At 41.4% G+C, this 16,848-nt stretch overlaps 1 protein-coding gene across 8 annotated transcripts in view; it reads left to right on the plus strand.

The window, feature by feature from the left end:
• Positions 1 to 5,393, plus strand: part of MAEA (macrophage erythroblast attacher, E3 ubiquitin ligase) — a 49,074-nt gene extending 43,681 nt beyond the window's left edge. For all 8 annotated transcript variants that reach the window (XM_021535685.3, XM_021535684.2, XM_021535689.3 and 5 more), the window contains 3 exons: positions 2,720 to 2,853; positions 3,538 to 3,733; positions 4,135 to 5,393. In XM_021535685.3, the coding sequence (XP_021391360.1) occupies positions 2,720 to 2,853; positions 3,538 to 3,733; positions 4,135 to 4,230 (426 nt within the window). In that variant the 3' untranslated portion in view covers positions 4,231 to 5,393. The remainder of the gene's footprint in view (positions 1 to 2,719; positions 2,854 to 3,537; positions 3,734 to 4,134) is intronic.
• The last annotated feature ends 11,455 nt before the right edge of the window (positions 5,394 to 16,848 follow it).

Below are 16,848 nucleotides of genomic sequence, written 5' to 3' on the forward strand. Positions count from 1 at the left end.
TACTTCCTAAATTCCACCTTTGTAAAAGTTCTTAATTTTAGTAGCCTGTCCTTGTACATTAATCCAGAAAGTATTTGTATTGTTTAGTTGGATTGTAATAATAATATGGATTGACGCTGAGCTAGGCTTACCATAAAGCCAGCATTAGAGATCTGTGGGGCTGATAATTGAATATAAAGCAAGAGGCAGAAGATGGGGAAGTACAAAGGGACAAAAAAAAAAAAAGAGAGAGCCTTGTTCAACATACGAAACTGTGGCTCTAATACACCAACAGCATTTCTTAATTCTACCTCTCACATTACTGTTGTTGCAGTGATTGGGATGAAGAAAGGAAGGATGATTTGAATGATGTGAAAGTAGTATTTTTGTTCCTTAAAATAAATTTTCATTTATTTGGATTATGCAAAATAATGCAGCTATTAGTGGTAATATCTACATCTAAATTTAAATGTAGCAAAATTCATAGATAGCTACTGTTTCTATAGACTTGAGTTCTGTGGTTACGTGCTAATTCACTTCTTTTTAACTTGGCTTTGGAGGCAGAAGGTAGAGAAGAGCTGAGTTGTCAAAGCAAGACAAGAATTCCATGAAATGCCAAGCCAATGTGTGGCAGTGCCAGTATAAACACGTTTTCTAAACATGATGATGAAACTGTGGTTTAACAAAACAACCACAAAGAAAAACCCTGAAATGAAAAACCCACAGAATCAATATGAATTTCTTTGCTCATCCCAGAGTCCTGGAAGGATCCTGGTATTTTACATGCTGGATTTGATATAAGTTATGAATATAGATGTGTTAGAAGACTTGAGTGTAAGATAGAATTTATCAATATTTTAGTAGTTAGAAAGAAATAGGTAGGAAATAAAAATCCTGTGTTCTAAGGACTGGTTTGGATGGAGTGTTTCAATGAAGGAGAACAAGGAGAAGGAAGGATTCTTCCACATACAACCATACAATGAGAACAAATTCCCTAGTACTTATGGATATTAATTAAAACATTCTAGTTTATGGAAATTAAGTTTTGAATTCTCTAATAATTACCTAGTTCAACACTATTGCAGTACTCTGTTGTTTGGAGTTACCTTTACTATCTTGACTATGAGTTCTGTGCATAAATGGCTTCCTAAAATGTCTTTAAGTAAATTCTTTTTAAATCTGTGACAAGGTTTGTGAGATCATATCTCTAACCAACTGATTTTTGTTAATCCAAGGAAAGAAGCATATTCTATAACCAATGAATAGAACTTTCTCTGACTTTTCCTCTTTCAGGACCTTAAGGAAAACATTCACTGTTGTGGCAGAATAGGCTGTTTTCTTTGATATCTATTGAACAATCTTATGTCACTTTGCCTTCCACTAGACCAGATTTCTTGGAGCCCAATCCAAGCTGGTCCCAACAGCAGAATCATTGAATTGTAAAGGTTGGAAAAGGTCTCTGAGATCATCCAGTCCAGCCATCAACCCAGAACCACATCTGCCCTGTCCTCATGGTTTTCTCCAGGCTAAACACCCCCAGCTCCCTCAGCTGCTCCTCATCAGACTTGTGCTCCAGACCCTTCTCCAGCTCTGTGTCCTTCTCTGGAGCCACTTCAGCACCTCAATGTCCTTCTGAGGTGCCCAAAACTGAACACAGGATTTGAGGTGTGGCCTCAGCAGTGCAGAGTTCTACAGATGGGACATCCACAGCCTCTGGCAGCCTGGTCCAGTGTCTGACCACCCTAACAGTAAAAAACTTCTTGCTAATGTCCAGTCTAACCCTGCTTTCTTTCTGTTTGAAGCCATTCCCTTTGTCCTGTCACTCCATGGCTTTGTCACAAGTCCCTTTCCAGATCACATGTAGCACCTTTCGCTGCTGAAAGGTGCTGTGAGGTGTCCCCAGATTGTTTCTCCTAGTTCCCTCAAAGTGTAGCTTGTGGAGTTGACAAAATGATCAGTAGAGTATCTATATGATAAATATTATATAAAGGTAAAGAAACATTGTCACTCCTCCTGACCAAAGTGCAGGTTATGGATACAAAAGATAAGAAAGAAAGGATTAGGTGTCTGCCTGTATAGATGACACTAAATATATTTTCAAAGGGTCTTTCCTTCTTACATGACTCTTCAACAGCATTGCTTTTAAAGCTCAATGTATCCTTGACCTCTGGGTTTAGTTCTTATTTCCATGAAAAGAAAAATCCTGACTTTTAGGTAACACACAGCATTAAAGAATTTTGTCTCTAAAAGAGTAGCTTGTGCAAGCTTTCTCTAAGCTGGGCTTGTGGCAGCTTTTTCAAATTGAAATCTTTTTACAAAATTCTGTAAATATTATGTATTGCAATTAATTATTAAGTAAAAAAACACTTCTGACTTTTTGGTGTTAATTGTTCAGAGGCTGTAGAAGAAACATTTCACAGTACCAATGTTGTTTCCTATGTAGTCCAGCATTCTAGGAAACCAAATGGAAGAAGTAACCTCACCAGGACTTACATACCTTGATTAGAACATTTGGTAGATGATGGAAATTGAATATTGATTGCTTCAGCTATTTTAAATAATACTTGTTTTAATAAAGCAGTGTTAAAAGGTGCTTTTTAAACACTATGCATTGGGGTGTCCACTTCTGGTTTGTGATGGGTTTGCACAAGTGAGGTTTGCACAATTTGTCACTCCCAGGCTTTTGCTCCCTGGGACAATTAGATTGAAAGCAATTTATAGTTGTGTTGTTTTTTAACAGGATCTCTTGGACCCTGCTCGATGGAGAATGCTGATCCAACAGTTTAGATATGATAACTACAGACTACATCAGCTGGGAAACAATTCTGTTTTTACTATAACACTCCAGGCAGGCCTTTCAGCTATAAAAACACCGTATCCTTTAAAGCAGATATTACTGGGAGTGAAAAAAAAAGCCATGTGGGGGTTTATTTTTTGGTTTATGGAGGCTCTTCGGAGAGCTCAAATAAGAAATGTGACATTTCAATATTTTTGCTCATGAATTGTTCAAATGGGGTATAAATTGGTCACTGTTAAATTATTGGGAGATTATAGTAAATAGCATTATGGTTTAAAAAAAAAAAAAAAAGGCATGCACAAACAAAAATTTTATGGTAAAATGTAACATTGTGTTTGGTTTGGCTGTCTTTTCATGTCTGAAATTAGTGAATATGCCTGCAAGGGTTAGTGAGCTGGGTTACAGTTACAGGTTTTCAAGCATTTAAACACAAATTTACCTGCCAGGTTTTATGTGAATATTCAAAATAGCTGCATCTTTTGAAACTTCGCTGGGTTTGTTGTGCTGGGGAAGGGCTGGTGCTGCATCTCAGAAGTTTTACCTGTGCCAGACACACATTTTGCTCACTCCTGTTCCTTGAAACAGAGCAAACTTTTGATTCTTTTGTGTGGACATTAAACTTGAATTAAATGTTCCTGTGCATTCTGTCACCTGGGCTCTGTTGGCACAGCTGACAATCTTTTAATTTTAAGGTTTCCCGTACAATGGGAAGCTAATTATGGTTTCATTGTGGTGATTGTTCCCTAACTTGCTGTTAACAGACAGTGTTATAAAGAGGATGGGAGCTCAAAAAACCCCGACTGCCCTGTGTGTAGCAAATCCCTGAACAAGCTGGCTCAGCCCCTGCCGATGGCACATTGTGCCAACTCCCGACTAGTCTGCAAGATTTCGGGGGATGTAATGAACGAAAATAATCCTCCTATGATGTTACCAAATGGATATGTCTATGGATACAATGTAAGTGTTGGGGTCAATGACTTGCTGAAGGCTAAAATAGCAGCTGTTACAGTAACTTGCTGGATCAAAATAAAACCTTATCAACTCACTCAGAAGCTAGAGGAATAATTCTTGCAGGAATGTTTTTTTAAGGACTGTATATTTAGCTGCTTAAATTGGTCTTAATGAAGACATATTAATGGTCACATACCTAACTATGTGAATTTCTAACGCGAGATCAAATGGCATTGGAAATCTTTCCCTCCAGAGAGCAATAATGCAGAATAAGTAACTGCTGGGGGCAAAGATGTTTTGACCTCAGACCACAACATTTTTTAGATTAAAAGTTCATTTCCTAAACAGTTCAATATTGCTTTGAATAACTGTTGTGAATATTATCTTTCGGTTCCACTCTTTTTCAGTCTCTGCTTTCTATTCGTCAAGATGACAAAGTAATTTGCCCAAGAACCAAAGAAGTCTTCAACTTCTCACAAGCTGAGAAAGTCTACATCATGTAGGTCTGTAAAACACACGAAGTGCCGCTGGAATTTTGACACGGTGTATCTTGGCATACCCCGTAAAGGGGGGGGCCTTAATGTGTGGCGAAGAAGCAAAAGCTGCCACCTTGGGGAGCAGACCTGTCGGTGGCATTATTGTTTCTTGCGACCAAAGATCAATGAGCAACAATAAACACTCTTGAAAGGAAAAAAAGAAAAAGAAAAAAAAAAAAAAAAAAAGAGAGAGCAATTATGACTTAAGTTTGTACTTGAATAAAAACCACAAAAACAAATTTTGATTGTTAAGGTTTTGTAACATAAGGTCAAAAATTGGACTCTTCTCAAAGAAAAGTACTTTCATCTTCTAAAGGATAGCTTTCTTTAAAGATGGACACTTGCACTGGGGGAAAAGTTACAACAGATTTGAAATTAAATCCATTTTTCTTCCCTCTTTTTCACAATTGTCCAAGACCCTTTTGTTATCAAAGATCTCAGTACTACCAACGTGTTCTCCTTTAAGCTCCTCTTTGCCTTCTTTATGATCCTCTGGTGAAGTAATCCTGAACATGAATGATGTAACTTATTTCCATGGGAAGATATTTTTGATGTCTTTGACACAAGGTGGCTTCTCTGGAGGATCAAGTAGGGACTGTTTCAAGGAGTATGAAGTCTTTTTCCAAACCCAAATATTTTAAGGAGGTTGCATAAGTATCAAGAAGAACAGAGAACATTTCAGGCAAAATCCAATGCTTGTTTAAATGTTCTTTTTCCAGTCTACCATAGTGTTAAAGTCCTTCTAAAGTTATTAGTTATGTGCATAAGGTTCAATATGAAATCATTAGTGCTACTGCCTTATTTCTTGCTTTGAGAATGTACTCACATGACAATGAGCTGGTATTCTTAAGTGTTGGGCGAAGTTTCTGAAGATGCCTTGCAGGATGATTACATAATTTTAGGGTCTAAATAGTATTCATTACTGAAACTAATAGTTCAATTTTAACAACTGCAGAACACATCCTTATGACTTTTCAAAAGAATTAAACCATTGTAGTTTAAACAAAACCATATTGTAGAGGTTTGTATTTAGCGCTTATTTTTGCATGTTGATGTTGATTAGCTAATAAAAGATTGTAAATGTAAGACATGTTAATAAAAATTGTTTTCCATTTCTTGATTATATAAAATTAGAAAGCTGTTTTGTGTTTAAATGTAAAAAGAATTAACTCTCAGTGGCCTCTCTTCAAAGGAGTGGAACTTCCATGTGTTGGTTTTCAGTGTTCTGCAAGATTTAAAAGAAAAAGAAGAAAACTAATAACACACATGCATACAAAAAAACAAACCAAAAAAACCCCAAAATTCCCCAGCAAACCAAAAAAATGCCACACAGCAACCATAAATGTCATTCTTCAGAGCATTTCAGTCAAATAAGTGTTTTTGGTTTAAACTTTTCGTATATGAACAGTATACCCCAGGGTTTTTCTGTCTCTTCCTAGAACACTGCCTCAAGTCCTAGAGCCTTCCTGTTAATAAAATGGTGTGGGTGATGTTAGGTGTGAATTTTTCATGCTTTAAAGAGTGCTAACAAAGCACAAAGACCACAACTTGTTTTCATGTTTAACACTTAAAGGTCACAGATATTGCTAAACTGCTGGTACTAGGCACTGTGAAACTGTAAATACATGGGATTTCCAGGGCGCTGTGTCTGAAAAGGTTCCATTTTCAGTAGGCATCAATTGCTGATGCTTCAGCACAGGTGTGTCTGGACCACTGCAGAGCTGCCAGCTTGCCATGGGCCAGTGCTCTGCACTCACTGCTGGAAAGGAAAGGTCTGTTTTCTGGGCATTTTCTGAAGTGGCAGATGTAATGATTCCTGAGAACAAATGCAGTGTACCAAGAGTAACGGGAGGCAGAGAGAACTTAGGTTAGTAACTGGAGTAATTTGCTTTCAGTTATGCAGTAACTGCTCTCATTCTTTCTCCTGTGGCAAGAGTCGGAGCACCCTCAACTCAAAAGGAGGAGGATGTCACCCTGAGGAGCAGTGTTACTCAAACCCACGTGGAACAGTGGGAGTGAGTGGGAACCTCTCTTTCTTTGGGCCTCTGTTTACACCATCATTGCAGAAGGGCAAGCATAGCTTTGAGTGTGGCAACCTTACTTTTCCTTATTTTACAGGAATGCATAAAAGACCAAAGCAGCAATGAAGCAGTAGATTTCTGTTGGACCTGAGGGAATGTGTGGTAAATACACAATTGTAGGGCATGAAAATTGTTGCTTTTTCTTCTCTTAAATACCAGTTAGAGCTATGGTTTCCTGAGACCAGCCTTTTTTGATTTCTGTGACCTGAGTACAGTGGTGGAGAAACCCACACTCTCCAGAAAAACCTAGTTTGGGATGGGAGGAGAAGAGAACAGCTGTCCTACAAGGAGGGCCTCTGTTTCTGGGAGGTGTGATTGCAGAGGGCCAGGTGCCAGCCAACGTGAGGACTCAGTCCCTGATGGTGTGTTACAAGGGAGGGTTCCAGAAGGAGCGTAGGGGAGCTTCAGCTGTTTGCTAGCTCCGATTGCTCACTTTGGAAATCTGCAGTCACACAACCCATTCTGTCTGCAGCAAGGCCTGTGTGCCACAGGCAGCTGCAGCCTCCTGAGCTGCTGGGCTGCTTGCTCTGCCGTGGCTCTGGAAGCCTCCAGCTGTATGAGGGTCAGAAATGGTGGCAGTCTGCTCTGCTTTGGTGCAGAGCAGCTTGGAGCTCTGGTTTGCATTCCCTGCCTGCTCAGTGCAGCCTTGAGCTCCCAATCCAACAGAGGTGTTGGTTCACAGCTCATCTCACAGGTGACCCCAGACATCAAACCAAGAGCAGCAGGTGACTCAGAGTAAGTATAAAGTTAGTTGAGGTGGTAGAAGCTTTCTAGTAAAGCAAAGACACTTTCTTCTCAAGATCTGGCTGAGCTGGAAATGAACACTATCCTTCACTGGGATGTCTTTTCAGTCCTACCAGGCAGCTTAACGAGGCTCTGGATTTTGGTTGTGGTGTTCCTGTTTGAAGGCAGCAGTTTGTCCCAGTTGTGATCAGAACATGTTACTCCGATTCCCACAGTTACACCAAGGCTGAGAATTGTCTTAACCTTCTGTTTGTTGTGGTCCAAAGCCCTCTTAATGCTGAAGGTTTTTCAGTATTGCAAAAGAGAGATACTGCTAACTCTTCACAGTGCCCTGGGCTTTTTGGTACCTGTTCCAGCTTCCATTATCTTCCAGGCTGAGAAGGGTTCAGGATGCTGGGGTCACAACATTTTGTAGGTAGGAGATAGCAAAGCTGATACCAAACTCAGGCAAAACGTTTTTCTTGCAAGCTTTAAAGACTCATGAAGTGGTCAGGGTTTGGGGTTTTTTTTAATGTAAGCATGGCCTTTTCTACTTAGTAATGAAACTACTTGGAGGGGGGAGGAAAAAAGAAGAAAAGAATATATTATTTGGGACAGGAAGAATGATAAAATTACAGCTGGAAATCTGCCAGAAAGAAGCTTTTGAACATGCATAATGGACCATTGTTCAGAGAAAAAAAAAAAAAAGGAATACTCTGACTTGCTTTTTTTTCAGCCTCAGGTAGCCTGAGCAGAGGGTGTTGGGAAGCACACTAAACACTTTTATTGAGGGTCCTTTGAGACCCACACTGTGACAATGTGCACTGGGCATCTTGTTGCACAATAGAGGTCACTTGATACTACTAAATGAGTATTTAAAACTTTTCCATCCTGCATTTTCATGTTCCATAATGAGGTATTCTGAACACCAAATAAAGCCCAGCCCAGATTCACATGATAATTGGTCATGTCTGATCTTCATCTCATCCTTGAACAGATAAACTCATTTCCAATATTTTCTCCCAGTCACTGAATCTATTCCTTGTATGATGATGGGGGAGATGAGATACTCACCAGGATCTCCCTGCCAAGAGATTCAGTGTCTTGTTGGTTCTGTAGCATGCATCAGACACACTGAAAGGCAGCATTTTTCTTAATTCAGTCATTTATTTTAAAGACTCAGCCCTCTTAGCTAAGCTCTGAGAAGTTGTCAGGAGCTCAACTTTGTTTTAGAAGGAGATGTAGGATGGGCAGAGCAGGACAGCAGAATTTCTTAACTCTTTACTACACATCCTCTTAGAACCAGGTAGGTTCTGTATGTAGAAGTATCTGGCACAGTCAGGGGCAAAAAATTTACAATCTAGGCCAGCAAGAGGGAGCAAGTTACAGCTCAGTTACTGTTGGATGTGAGGGCTTTTGTGAGAAGTAGTGTGAGAACTAGGTAGTGAAAAAAAGTCCTAAGAGATGTAGTCCTGATCTGAGTTTGAACTGAAATTCCAAAACTGTACATGGGAGTTCTTAATATCAAAAATGAAAGTAGTCCTCATTGCTAGCTGGCCACAAGTTGATTTCACTGAGGCTCTCACAGTTGTCAATCAGGTATTTTTGACTACATTTTCCTATTTGATTCATGGCTATTTGATCATGTTACAATTCTGAGAGATCTGTATGCTAAGCCAGAGGAAATCAGCTGTAGGATAAGTAGCACCACAAGAAGAACAATAGGAAATAGTAGAACAAGAAACAGAAAGGACTGCTGAACAAGAAAAGCTGTTTGGTTTGACTCATCAAAAATGAGATCAAGCATCAGAGTAGAGTTAAGAAATGTTATCAGCCAGCTACCTTTCAAAGAGATTAAAATAACTGAAGGTTTTAAAAGTGAAAGAAAAAATTAACATGGAATTAATGTGTGACAGAGATCCAGACTTTGTTACAAAACTGCACCCAGCACCTTGCTGCCTGCTCCTAATAAAAATGGGAATGTGCGACATCAGTGGGCAGCATGGAGAGGGAGATGCACCAAGGAAACCAGAAATAACAATAACCAGAAATAGCAACATGGAAGAGAAAAAGACTGTGCCTGTTACAGAAACCAAGTGATCAGTCTCCTGGGATTGTTAATTGTTCAGCTCTAATGGAAAGAAGCTGCTCTAGTATCCAGTCTGGGAATCGTATCACGTAGATCAGAATGGTTTGGGTTGGAAGCAACCTTGCAGATCATCTCATTCCAACCCCCTGCCATGGGCAGGGACACTTCTACTATCCCAGGTTGCTCCAAACCCTGCCCAACCTGGCCTTGGACACTGCCAGGGAAAGGGCAGCCGCAGGTTCTCTGGGCACCTGTGCCAGGGCCTCCCACCTTCACAGCAAAGAATTTCTTCCCTATATCCAATCTAACCCTGCCCTCTGCCGGTTTGAAGCCAGTGCCCCTTGTCACTCCATGGCCTTGTCAAAAGTCCTTGTAACCCCTTTAGATTCTAGAAGGTGCTGGAAGGTCTCCCCAAAGCCTTCTGCAAGCTGAGCACCCCCAGCTGTCTCAGCCTGTCCCCACAGCAGAGGGGCTCCAGCCCTCTGATCACCTTTGTGGCCCCCTCTGGACTCGCTCCAGCAGGTTCAGATCCTTCTGGTGCTGGGGCTGCAGAGGGGTCTGGTGCTGCTGCGCTGGCAGCTGGAACGCTCCTGGGTGTTCAGGCCATGTCTCTTACACTGCAGCTGGAGTGGAGAAATCATTGAGGTGTTCAGTTTCCCGAACTAAAATGGAAAACTAAAGATGGTTAAGTGGGGGATAACATCTGTACCTACTCCTTTGACACTATTTCCTATCCCCATAACATAAAATTTTATGTTGTGCATTTAAGGAAATAGTTATACCTACCCCACAGAGCAGAGGAGCAAATTTTCCCAGGGACATATCTGTATTCCCAGCCAGGACTTTTTCCTGACAGAGCCAGAAGGAAGAATGAGGAGAAAACTATTATAAGGTCTATTCACTTCAGGACAAAAAGATCTTTAACTAACTTAAATATTTTGTTCCCCACCCATGGAGATGGAGATTATAGACAAATTCCCCAAAAGAAAATAAACAGATAATAAACCAAGATACAATTTTCTTTTCTTTCTTTGCAAACTACAGCAAGACAAATTGCTCAGATGAGCCAGGAGCAGAGCTATGGAAAGTTCTTCAGGGTGCCCGTGCGTGCCCCTTATGGAGATGTCTCCTCTTTCAAGTAGCAGCTTTAGGGATGCAAACCAGAGAAATATTTTATTAGAGACTGGAAGGGACAGGGGGAAATTTATCTTAGAGAAGCTTAAGTTGCCCTGGATACAGTCATTAAGGAAAACCTTGTATTAATTCCTGCCATGCAGGGCATCATCCTGGCATCATGCTGTAATGCCCAGTGAACGCCTCCACTGGAACCAGCTCTGTGCCCTACTGGCAGAACTGCTCTGGGACAGCAGAAACCCAACAGGCAGCGTTTGAACCCCTGGCTGCTTGTTGCTGGCCCCTCTCCTTTTGAGGTGGCTCCTCAGAGGCAGCTGATTTGATCAGTGCTATGGGAGAAGAGGCTCTTTCTCCATGAGGATTGTGACACGATTTTCTGTTTTAAACCCTGCACCCTCAAGTCGCTGTCTCATTGTCCTGCTTCTCCGCGCACAGGAGTTCATGGAATTGTTTGTTCCAATTTGTGGCCATAAGCAACATCACTTTACAGGGCTGACTTCCACCATAGGAAATGCAGAACTCAGGCTGGGTGGTGGGGGATGCACCAGGGGAGCATTGCTGTGGGTGGCTGCTGGAGCGAGGGAAGCAGCAGCAGCAGCATCTTGTGCTGTGTGTGCCAGCTGCAGACACCTGAGCAGAATGGAGAGGTCTGCGATGGAGGGGAGGGACACCCCCAGCTCTGATCAGCTGAGTGCAGTGTCACATGCCTGTCTCAGGAGTATTCCAGCCTGCTTCCTGGCTCTTTCCTGGAGTTGGCATGAGGCTTGAGCCAAACAGGCTTGGAGGCTGTAAGTGGAACTTGTCCTCAGGGCATTTGAACTTGTCCCTCCTCTGGGTACAGAAGGTGCCTGGAGCAGCTGTGCTGCCAACCTTTGTGTGTGGGAGCTGAGCCACGGCCAGCTCCAGGAGGAACAACCCTGGAAGGGGACAAATACCAGTGAGTGAGTGATTCTATCTTATCAGACGGTCAGACAGGAAAGAATAGATGAGAATTGATGCTGCTGATGCAAATCTGCTGGCTCTTCTTTTCCAGCAGCACTTTGCAAATGTTGATCTCAGATGTACATACCCTCTGATGATCCAGGCTTTGTGGCATCTGTTTTCTTTGAATGTCACTGTCATCCATTGCCAGCTATCTGGCTTCACTGCTGCATTATCCTACTTCAAAAAACAGTAAATAAACAGGGTGCTGGTGTTATAGGACAGCTAATGATTCAGTTTAGCTGCCAGGTACAGAGAAAAGCACAGAGGCTACAGCTGAATTGCTGGTTTGCTCTTTCAGTGAGTAACAGATCTTCTTTGACACATCTAATTTTTATAATAATTGAAAAGAACATCACCTAGCCTGTTAAGATAAAAATTATCCTGCCCTTGGACAAAACATACTCCCTGTGTCTCTGGAACCTTCTTCTGAGGAGGTAAAATTAAGAATTCCTCACTGAAGTAAGATTAGCAGCTGCCACATCCAGAAATACCTCCCTTATTCTAAACCAATTAGCAAAGGATAATGACTGCTTTCTTTGTACTGGGAAGCCATAAATAACATCACCTGTGATCTCTGCATTTGAGGATGTGAGATGCTGGAGTAAATTTTTATCTGAATGAAATGTTTGGCTTAATTCTTTCCCTCCACATCTTGTATTTCCAAGAACACCATGACAAGAACTCAGAGTGCTGGTGTCAATTTTGTCTTGGCCAAAGAAGCCAAGAATCTTTGGGCCAGAGAACCTAACACTGAAACTTTGGATGGTTATTTGGAAATAACACCTCAAGGTATAGGTGAAGATCTTGCTCAGGTGAAGAGGTACTAGAAAATATAGGCAAAAATATGAAGTCTCATAGAACAAGTTTCTGGAATGTTCTAAAACTTTGTGCAAATCCCACTATTTACACCAGTATGGATCAGTCCTGTTAAAATACCAAAGATTAAAAATGCCAACTCACAGCTTCATCTGCTCCAAGCAGTTAGAGGGGCTGCTCCCACCATTAGAGGAACCTTCCTATAACCCTTCTTTGTCCTTAGGTAATTGAGTCCTGAAATTTGGAACATTCTTGAGAACTTCCAGTAGTCACTTTTAAATCAAGGATGCTTCAAAGAGACATCATATCCTTTTCATTATGCTCTACCTGCAAAACACTCTCCCTCTCTGTGCTGTCCCCTCTCCAGCATCCACTGATAACTCCAAGAGTCGACAGAATAGTTACTGTCTGAGTCACCAGGATTTTCATGTCCTGCCATCTCTGTTTTGTGTAAAAAGTCTTCTTTGTAATGTAATGCCTTCCAAAAGAGCCAGTGGCAACAGATCTCCAGTGTCCTGATTTTGGATGTCGAGTCTCAAATAATTTACAATCCAGGGCTGTTTGGTTCAAGCACATCTGTCAGAAAAACATCATCATGACACAGAGAATCTGTTTCCTCACTGGTAAAATATGTGCCTGGTTTCCAGTTTGAATTCATCTTTTGTTCCTTGTGTTTTTCACTGCTATACTCAGAATCACTTAATGTGATATTTTTCCCTGAAGATAATTTTATTTTATGAACAAGTTACCCAGCAATACTTGAAACTGATTTAAATCTTTACTAGTAGGCACTATTGCAACTATCTCTTTTCTGCTGTTTGTTCTTGTACCCTTCCTATATGTCACAGAATTTTTTAAAGAACTTTACAAAATGCATATTATTTTAGTATTTGCTGTGCTGTTTACATATTTTACAGAGCTTAAACTACTTAGTGCTTTTTGTTATTGCTCTGAAGCTGTTTAACCCTGCTGTTCCCACAGTGTGATTCTGTATAATCAAGGCATATTTGAAATTTGCTGATGGTTCTGAAATAGCAACAACTGCTGCTTTTCTATGCAGCAAATACAGAACATGGATTGACATTAAATATTCCTGTGCAGTTCAAGATCTGTGATACTTTTGAAGAAACAATGCAGTGTATTTCTGCATCAGATAGATTTTGTTCCCTAAGGTTTTTATTGTACCGTTTAAAACAGAGTCCAAGCCGTGATAGAAGCATTTGGAGTGAGAGAAACCATAGTGATTGCAGATAATTTGGATTCCTTGTTAGTAGCAAGCAAAGTTACACTGTGTTTGACACATGCAATGGAGCCTCTCAGCATCAATTCCTCTGCAGCCACTTTAACCAAGCTGTGGTTATGGTGCCCAGGGCAGTGTTCTGGCAGCTCCGTTGTGATTTCAGTTCACCAGCCCCAGCCTTTCAAGGCAGAGTCACTTCTCTGACAGGAACAGGTTTTACAGTTATACAGCTTTTTAGTGCAATCAAGCTTTTTCCATTGATTTCTTAACAAGCTCAAATATCTTCCATAATGATTTTTTTAAATGGCTTTAGAATTTGGGGAGGAGGGGGTATTTTTGTTGGTTTGTTTGGGGGGGGTTAGAGGTTGGTTTTATTTGTTTTAGGTGAGAATTTTTGTGTGTGCATGTGTATTTAGAAAAAAGGCAGTGTACCACTAGGCAATTTTAATGCTTCTGTATTTTTCTGTTTCTATATTTTGGTTTATTCAATTAATTTACCTCTACAAGCACATTCAAGCTTGTAGAGGTGAATTAATTAAATTATTATTATTGAATATTTATGTATTTAATTATTAATTATTGAATTAAAATTCTATTAATTTACCTCTACAGGCACATTTCTTGGAAAATGCCCCTACCTTCAGTGCTTTCTCAGAGACATGTTCTCTTTTAAAAAATTGTTCCTATGATATGATACACAGGAATGCTTTGTTCAAACAAAATCTCCTCTTTTGCCTACTTTATTGTCAGACTTTGATGATGTTTAAAGGTTCAAATCTGTTTCAGGATTTATTCCAGGCTTGGAAACAGTGTGGCTTTACATAGGGATGGAAGATGCAACAGAATATGGGAAAAAGGGTTGAGAGTGGGGTTCTTAAGAGACATTTTACATATGTGTGTGTGTGTGTGTGTGTGTGTGTATGTATATGTGAGTGTAGGTATCTACACATAAATGTAACATTTACGTTTCTGTCACATGTGGCCTTGATAATGCTGGGTTAATGGCTGGACTTGATTCTCTTGGGGATCCTTTCCTACATAAATGATTCCATGACTTTTCCAGGTGACCCCGAAGGTTTTGGCACATCCACCCCACTGCCACAGGCTGCTGCTTCAAAGCCTCTAAGCTCAAATCCTACAGTTTAAAAACTAAACAAAATCTCTCGCTGACAGCGTACAGGATTCGTAGCTGACGCTGCAAACATCGAGCAGGATTTCCAAGGCGAGGCTTTCCCCCAGGAAGAGCGGTCTCAGCCCCAGCCTTTCCCGGCTGGACGGGCTCCAGGTGTTCCTGCATTGCCACCTGCTGGGGGCTGCGCCCAGGGCAGCGCCGGCGGGGACACGGGGACATCCCGCACCCGGCAGCCGCTCCTGCAGGAGCCTCCAGTGGTGCCCCCGCGTGTGGCTTGACGCCGGCAGAAATGCCCCGGGCTGCTCCTGGAAGGGGAAATAAATCGAGTTTATGGTGTGTGCAATTCACTAGGCACACTTGTGGCGAAGAGTGACAAGGTTCACAGCTTTATAATGTCAATTTTTACTGTTATCTGCAAATAAACTCTTCTTAAAAGGACATTATGCTTCTGTATAAATTAAATTTTTATTCCCATTTGAAAATACACTTATCTGAAAAAAAAGTATTTCTCATAGTTCTGTGAGCTTAACTAATAATATTTTTTCCCTAAAAAAAAGACATAGCTTTAGGGTTTGTTTTTTTTTTTGGGTTTTGGTTGGTTTTGTTTGTTTGGGTATTTTGGGGGTTATTAAATAAATAAAACACTTTCTAAATAAATGGAGAACTTTTTCCCTCAGCAGGCAGAAGGCCATGTCCCTCAGGGGCTGTGCCTCTCGTGGCCATGCAGGAATGCAGTGACAAAGGCAGTGACAGTATTTTCTGTGGTTTCAGCTGAGCAGAGGCTCTCACAGTCCCCCAGCTCAGACCAGTGCTGGCAGTGCAGTTTCCTTTGCTATCCCTATAAATAGACCTTGAAACTGCTGCCTGCCAGTTTTGTTTACATTTCAAAAAAATAAACCCCATACTTGACTAGAATTCAGGTTCCATCACCTGGAGCAGAACTGGATGTCAAGGATATAAAGAGAATTTTTTGTACAGCTTACCGAGAAGTGTTCACCACAAATACTGCTTTTTCAGTATTTGGTAGAATTTTACCGCTATGACTTGTGCAAAGAGGAAAAGCAGGAATCATTCAGTTAAGAGGCTTTTTAGCACTCAGGTGAGACAAACTGAAACACAGGATAGGAGTGGCTGCATGAGCAACACCCTGCAGGAGGTGCTGCTGCTCAAGGGATGTGCTGCCTGTACCTGCAAGTCTTATTGCAAGCTATACTGAGGTTTAATTGCCAAAAAAAAATTAAAAAAAAAATAATAAAGTGAACCGTTTAGGATTCCTAGCAGCAAGCACAAAATATAAAAGAATGTTGGTCAGTAGAACTGTTGTGACCTGTGACAGCTGTGTTGTGACCTCGCTGCAGAAATTGAGAGTATGTAAAGGGGTCCAAATACATGAAATAATAATAAATATTTTCCTGTTCTGTTTCAACTTAAGTATTGAGCCACAGAAGTGCAACACATCTCCTTAAAAGCATAAACAGCTGCAGACATAAGACTTGCTACCTCCTGCTCTTCAAGAGACTTTCTTCTTCCTTTTAGTTGTACATCAACATTATTTCCCTCTCAGACTGTGGTCTATACACTCTATTTTTGTCCAACCTACCTTGTAATCTCCTCGAGCCAGGGACTTTCCTCCTGCCTGCAAAAGCTGACCTGTATAAGTAATCTCTTCATGGAGACAAGACATCCTTTTATCATAACAGTAAAAGAAATTTTCCCTGGCAAAGCTCCTTTTGATCCATGAGGCTTTCTTGCTCACTGCAAATAGAAGATGTTGGAAATGCTGAACAGGGCTGAAGGCTGAGAGCAGGCTCCTTTGGGCACTGTGCTGGTGCTGGGGGCCAGTGGATTTAGAGGGATGGTGAGGACTCACTGCTGTGAGCCAGGGACTGCAGTGGCACTGTGGGTCCAAGCTGCCTGGTGCTTCAGCAGGACAGAGGATCCTGCAGAGCAAAGTCCAGAGCAGACAGTGCCTGTGCAGTGAGACACACACAGGCTCAGCACCCATCCCTGTCTGAAACAGCAGCAGCAGCTCCTCTTCAGGAATGGGCTTCACTCCCCTTGAACTGGAGGCAGCTCTGCAGCTTTCAGCAGCTTCAGAGCAGTTCTCTCCTTTCCACATCCTTGGGAAAAAAAAGAGAAAAGGAATTCATTTGGTATCTGAGCCACAGCTCCATGCAGAAGAAAGCCCCATGCAGAAGAAAGCGTTTCTCCATTTGGAGAAAGCAGCTTGAGTGACTGCAGCTCACAGCCTAAGGCTGTGCAAGGATGGGTCAGCTCAGGCATCCATCAGGCTGAAGGAGCTTCTCAACAGCACCATCAATGTCAATGTGACACCCAAACCAGTCTCTGCAGGCTGCCTAAGGATTTTCTGCTAACACCAAATGTC

The sequence above is a fragment of the Lonchura striata genome, chromosome 4 (genome assembly GCF_046129695.1).
Source record: "Lonchura striata isolate bLonStr1 chromosome 4, bLonStr1.mat, whole genome shotgun sequence".
In the NCBI taxonomy this organism is placed as follows: domain Eukaryota; kingdom Metazoa; phylum Chordata; class Aves; order Passeriformes; family Estrildidae; genus Lonchura; species Lonchura striata.